The following is a 6,524-nucleotide window of genomic DNA, read 5'->3' as shown; positions in this document are numbered from 1 at the left end:
CGGACCTAAATGTCGCAGATCCGTTGACTAAACCTATTCCATGAGCAAAACATGATCAACACCAGAACTCTATGGGTGTTTGATTCATCACAATGTAACTAGATTATTGACTCTAGTGCAAGTGGGAGACTGTTGGAAATATGCCCTAGAGGCAATAATAAAATGGTTATTATTATATTTCCTTGTTCATGATAATTGTCTATTGTTCATGCTATAATTGTATTGACCGGAAACCGTAGTACATGTGTGAATACATAGACCACAACAAGTCCCTAGTAAGCCTCTTGTTGACTAGCTCGTTGATCAATAGATGGTCATGGTTTCCTGACTATGGACATTGGATGTCATTGATAACGAGATCACATCATTGGGAGAATGATGTGATGGACAAGACCCAATCCTAAGCATAGCACAAGATCGTGTAGTTTGTTTGCTAGAGCTTTTCTAATGTCAAGTATCATTTCCTTAGACCATGAGATCGTGCAACTCCCGGATACCGTAGGAATGCTTTGGGTGTACCAAACGTCACAATGTAACTGGATGGCTATAAATGTGCACTACAGGTATCTCCGAAAGTGTATGTTGGGCTGGCACGAATCGAGACTGGGATTTGTCACTCCGTATGACGGAGAGGTATCTCTGGGCGCACTCGGTAATGCACCATCTTAAAGAGCTCAATGTGACTAAGTAGTTGGTCACGGGATCATGCATTACGGAACGAGTAAAGTGACTTGCCGGTAACGAGATTGAACGAGGTATTGGGATACCGACGATCGAATGTCGGGCAAGTAACGTACCGATTGACAAAGGGAATTGTATATGAGATTACTTGAATCCTCGACATCGTGGTTCATCTGATGAGATCATCATGGAACATGTGGGAGTCAATATGGGTATCCAGATCCGGATGTTGGTTATTGGTCGGAGAGCTGTCTCGGTCATGTCTGCATGATTCCTGAACCCGTAGGGTCTACACACTTAAGGTTCGATGATGCTAGGGTTATAAGGAAGATTTGTATTTGATTACCGAATGTTGTTCGGAGTCCCGGATGAGATCCCGGACATCAGAGGAGTTCCGGAATGGTCCGAAGGTGAAGATTTATATATGGGAAGTCATCATACGGTCGCCGGAAATGTTTGAGGGTGTACCGGTATTGTACCGGGACCACCGGATGGGTTCCGGGGGTCCACCTTCCCCGGAGGGCCTTATGGGCTGTAGGTGGAAGGGAACCAGCCCCAAGTGGGCTGGGCGCCAACCCCCCCTAGGGCCCATGCGCCTAGGGTTGGGGGGACCCTAAAGGGGGCACCCTCCTTGGCCGCCCCCCCTCCCTCTAGATCCCATCTAGAGGGGCCGGCCCCCTTTCCCCTTCTCCCTATAAATAGAGGGGTGGAGGGAGGGGTGCAGCACCACATCCAAGGCGTAGCCCCTCACATCTCCAACACCTTTCCTCCTCCGCAAGAGCTTGGCGAAGCCCTGCCGGAGAACTGTCACTCCATCATCACCACGTCGTCGTGCTGCTGTTAGAGCCCTCTTCCTCAACCTCTCCCTCCTCCTTGCTGGATCAAGGCGCGGGAGACGTCACCGGGCTGCACGTGTGTTGAGCGCGGAGGCACCGTTGTTCGGTGCATAGATCGGATTCGGCCGCGATCTGAATCGCTACGTGTACGACTCCTCCAACCGCGTTCTTGCAACGCTTCCGACTCATGATCTTCAAGGGTATGAAGATGCACTCCCCTCTCTCTCGTTGCTAGTTACTCCATAGAATGATCTTGGTGATGCGTAGAAATTTTTTAATTTCTGCAACGATCCCCAACACTCACATCGACCAGTGACGTGCAGACTATGGGCTCCGATGGGGAAGAGTGGGGCATGGGATACGGCGGCGCCTCGAATGTCGTGAGCCGGTGCGTGTCCTATGTCCTCCTCTATTTCGCTGGCCACCGCACCTACACTCCAAGGGGCGCAGTCGGCTGCCTGACATAGACAGGGCGGAGCAGGATGAACTCCACCCAAGACTAGGATTCATGTTGCATGTAATTGTATGGATTTGGGTATTTGTAATTTATGTATCCAGTTATGGAAATGATAATTTGAGATGTGACCGGTCACAAACCGCGGAGTGCCTGTCCGCGGGCGTTTGAGGACTGGATTTGATGTATCGGGACGTAGATGCTCCTAAGTGTCATGATTCAAGGTATCTATATACAATTCAATGTTGGAATTGATCAATTATAATGCATTAGGGCAATGCTATGTCTCAGTCGACTAAAACTTAATCAAGTCTCAGTCAAGTGATAATATGTAAGAAAGAAAAAAAATCTGAAAATAATAATTTGCAAGATCTCTCCAGTATCCTGACATTTAGCAACACTGAATGCATTATTCATGGAGGTTCGTAACCAAGAAGTAGGTACCATCCATCATCATAATCTCTGTAACCCATCCCAGATCTCCTCCTCCCTCGCCGCCGGCCTTCCAGGCTCCCGTAGCTACGGCATGTACGCTGACGATGACGCGTTTGACCTGCAGTTCTCGTGAAGGCTCTCGGGCAAGTGCTGCTAATGCGGCTGCACAGTGGATGAGCCAGATGTCGACGCCGATGCCCATGATGGTGCGTCCATGGTCGGGAAGTTGAGCCTGGCGCGTAGGCCGCGGAACTCGAGAGCCGCGACGTCGTAGGTGCGCGCAGCCTCGGCGGCGGTGCCAAAGGTCCTAAGCCACTTGCGCACGACGTGGTGTGGGTCGCAGAGCTCCGCCACCCATATACCCCACGGCCGCCGACGCACGCCCCTGAACTTGCTCCCTCTCCTCCTTCGCGTGATCTTCCCCATGCCGCCATCCTTTACGAAGCTCGCGGCGGTGTACCCTTCCCCCTCGCTGCTGAGCCAGCCACCGCCTCGGCGGCGAAGTCGCAGCCGAGGCAGCCGTCCACGCCAACGCCGCACCGGGCGCACCCAGCAGCTGCAGCACGCATCCCCGCGGCCAGTGTGGCAGCAAAGGGCGGTTTAAGGCTCGAGGTGCAGCATGGGGACGACGGTGTCCGTGATTGCAGACATGTCGGAGATGAGTGCGCGGTGGAAGAGGGAGTTCTCCTGGTCAGAGTTCGGGAGCTGGAACCCGCCGCCGCCGTGCTCCAGCCTCGGCACCATGACGTGCACTTGTGCAGCTCAGCTGTGACGTACCGTACGTACGTGGTCAGGTCGGTGTCGCCAGAAAGTTTTTGCTTTCGTGTGCTGTCTGGTTGAGCTATTCTCAGTGATGTGTTTAAGGTAGTCTGATGCCGTGCCTTTTATAGAAAGTGAATCGCCGCGCGCAATTTTTAAAGGACGAGTTGCTGGACACGTTCTTGTCGTGAGAACGGAGGTGTGGAAACAGGAGAGGGAGTGTGCATATGCCTCGATGGATGGTTAAGCATATCCACACTGCTGACGGCTGTTTACAACTGTTCACACACATTATGCTGTCAGAATTTCCTTATTTAGCGAAAGACCGTTTGACAATAGGTGGGGGTTTTGACCAAAATACAATGATCAACTTCCACAAGCACCCAATATAATTAGTAAATAAAAAAATAAAAAAAAGATATCCAAAAAATCCAACAATTCTAAAATTTTAGGTTACCAAACTCTAGTCCACTGTTCTACTCACATGTGAAGTTTCATCAAGAAATGACCACTATATTATCTTAGCGAAGAAAACAATTTCGGACCTCCAAATTACGTGAAACAATGGTCTTTTTTATAGCATCGATTTTATCTTCTTGCCTAAAATACCACAGATGTTATTCGCTCATGAAAATTCACACATGAGTATAACACTCAATCATTCATGATACAGAAACACGTCTTGCATTTTATTTCAGAAACAAGCTAATACGTGACGGTGCTAAAAGAACAAAAGAGAGCGGCGTAGCTGCAAGTGGAGTGGACCCTGGAACCTCGCGCTGTCTGTCGAACCGAACGCTGACAGGGAGCTCCCAGCGGCATGGGGTGTGAAAGCGAAACTGCTTGTTCATTTGTATATGCATCTAAAGGCAAAGCTTTCACACATGCCTATAGTATGATTTGCCAAATGCCTGCTCAGATTTAGACGAATACCACTACTTGGTCGTAAAAGATCAAGAAATGGTCGAACACGAGCCGGCCTGAAAGCAACAGCCGTTCCGATCCAGAAAACCTCTTTTCGAACGTCTCGCGGTTCGCCGGTGTCCATGAAAGCGGGGACGTGAAAAGCACGTCTCTTGATCCATCTCGCATATGCGGCAGTTGGGCGTCGACCTAAGAAGACAAGTTTGAGTTGTGGAAATTGGTAGGGGCATGCAGGTGTGGGAGCACGCACCCGTCAATTCTTGTCTGGCCACTCAATTGCCTCGTGATTTGCGAAGTAGTTGGATCCTGCTTGAAAGCATGGTATGTTTTAAGTTTCAATCATTGAAACTTATGACTTTTCATCTAAAACTCGCGGTTTTCTCGCTCGGCTCTTACCAAGTTTCATAGATAAAATTTTAAGAAATATCTTTATCGGTTGTAGGCACAAATATCATGATTTTATCGGCCGGCCGTACTAAGTTTGAAGTGTTGAAACTAAAAAATTATTTAAAATTCGTTAAAACTATTCAAAATGGATCTTATTCAAAATTTGATAAAACTAAAATTTTGGTCTGTTGCAATTTCTTTAGGAATGAAATAGAGATACATCATTTGCTTGAGCAGTATTTTTCGTCCAAATGCCCCTAGCAATAGGGTTTTTTAGCATGGTCATTATTTTACATCATCTGCCCTGAAAAGTTTTTGTGTGGTTTGAAAACAAATAGTATGCCAACCGCTCTGAGTTGTGGTTTGCCTGTGCTTCGAAATGTTTCGCAGCCGTGTCTGAACGTTGGAACGAGAGATGCCAAGGAAAAAGATTCTAGAGCCGAGTTTAGAATTGTGTATCACCAATGTTCCGATATCATCTGACTTGTTGAATGACCAAATGAGTCCGCTCATATATGTTATACTGAGGAAAATTGTCGCAAAAGAACATTACCCGCGAAAATTAATAAGCTGAAGAAGAGGGAGTGGCGTCACGGGGAGATAGGCAAATTCTGAAGCACGTGCTCTGGCTTTGGCAGCGGCTACGCCGACTACAGGTCGCCATGCTTACCGACGAATATTGATTCGGATTAAACAGCATCCTTTCAAATATGCGAATGAATTAATCATCCAAACATGGATCACAAAGTTGTCATTATCCAGCGTCATGATCTTCTGCTCCCTCGCCTCCAGTTGTCCTACCTACACCGGCAAGTTCTCGCGACGACACATTTTGACCCCCAGTTCTCGCGAGAACTGCCCGGCAAGTTCTACGACTGCGCAGCCGCCCAAGACGAATCAGAAACAGAAGCCGACGACGACGACGACGCGGCCGCGGCCGGGAAGTTGAGTCTGGCGCCGTGGCCACGGAACTCGAGCGCCGCGAGATCGTATGCGCGGGCGGCATCCACGGCGGTGTCGAAGGTGCCGAGCCACTTGCGCACGGCGCGGTGCGGGTCGCGGATCTCCGCGGCCCACTTCCGCCACGACCGCTGCCTCACGCCCCTGAACTTGCTCCGGCTCCTCCTCCGCGTGATCTTCCCCACGCCGCCGCCCTTCACAAAGCTCGCGGCGGAGCATCCTTCGCCCTCGCTGCTCGAGCCGGCCGGCGCCGCCGCAGCAGCGAACATGTAGCCGATGCACCCGTCCACGCCGCAGCTGGCGCACGCAGGAACTGCAGCGGCAAAGTGCGGCGACGACGGCTCGAGGTGCAGCGTGGGGACGACGGCGTCTCCGTTTACAACGGAGATGAGGGCGCGGAGGAAGAGGGAGTCCTCCTGCCTGGAGTTCGGGAGATGGAAGCCGCTGCCGCCGCGCTCCAGCCTCGGCGCCATGACGGGTGTCGCGAGAAAGTTTTGCGTCTCCTCAGAGAACGACGGAGATGAGGGCGCTGTGTGAGTTAAGTTCTCGTGCTCCGATGTTGGATGTTGTTTGGTGCGGTACCTTTTATAGGAGACGCATGTCCACGCGCATTTGAAACGGCGATCACGTTCTTATCGTGGGAACGAGCGAGTGAGTGAGCAAATGCCTTGCATGGGTTGATTAGGCACTGCTGACGGCTGGTTGCGACGATATTTGAGCTGTTCACACAATCATGTTTTAGAATAGATAGATTTTACCTACGTAGTATCAAATTGTATATATACTACTGGTACTATCGGAGTTTCGCCGAATCTTATAAAGCCAAACTGTATACTATTTTTCTTTATGAACACAGACGCAAACACTCATATACACTCGCATACGCTTACCTTTATAAACGCACACACGCACACTTTACCCCTATGAGCATCTCCAAAAGACTGAGCACCTCCGAAAAACTGAGCCGACATATCATCTTGAAATTTACGAAGTCATCATAGGGACCCCGTCGTCGACGGGAATGTCTCCTCACACAGAATGCACACCATCGAAAATCCTGAAATAAATCCAGGAATAAATGCGAGCAT

The 6,524-nt window shown here is 49.8% G+C and overlaps 1 protein-coding gene and 1 pseudogene across 1 annotated transcript; both read right to left on the bottom strand.

Annotated features, from left to right (window-relative positions):
• Positions 1–2,380: 2,380 nt before the first annotated feature.
• LOC119321332 lies at positions 2,381–3,150 on the bottom strand (annotated as a pseudogene).
• Positions 3,151–5,027: 1,877 nt separating this feature from the next.
• Positions 5,028–5,946, bottom strand: LOC119320160 (ethylene-responsive transcription factor ERF109-like). The gene has a single exon (XM_037594269.1). It carries the CDS (start codon positions 5,907–5,909, stop codon positions 5,346–5,348), a length of 564 nt encoding a protein of 187 aa, XP_037450166.1. The 5' UTR covers positions 5,910–5,946; the 3' UTR covers positions 5,028–5,345.
• Between the last annotated feature and the right edge of the window lie 578 nt (positions 5,947–6,524).

Source organism: Triticum dicoccoides, chromosome 6B, assembly GCF_002162155.2.
Source record: "Triticum dicoccoides isolate Atlit2015 ecotype Zavitan chromosome 6B, WEW_v2.0, whole genome shotgun sequence".
NCBI classification, from domain to species: domain Eukaryota; kingdom Viridiplantae; phylum Streptophyta; class Magnoliopsida; order Poales; family Poaceae; genus Triticum; species Triticum dicoccoides.
The sequence above is the reverse complement of the archived record's forward strand: the minus strand, read 5'-3'. Positions and strand labels throughout refer to the sequence as shown.

Coding starts and splice junctions, on each gene's coding strand:
- LOC119320160 (XM_037594269.1), bottom strand. CDS start 5,909: ATGGCGCCGAGGCTGGAGCGCGGCGGCAGCGGCTTCCATCTCCCGAAC.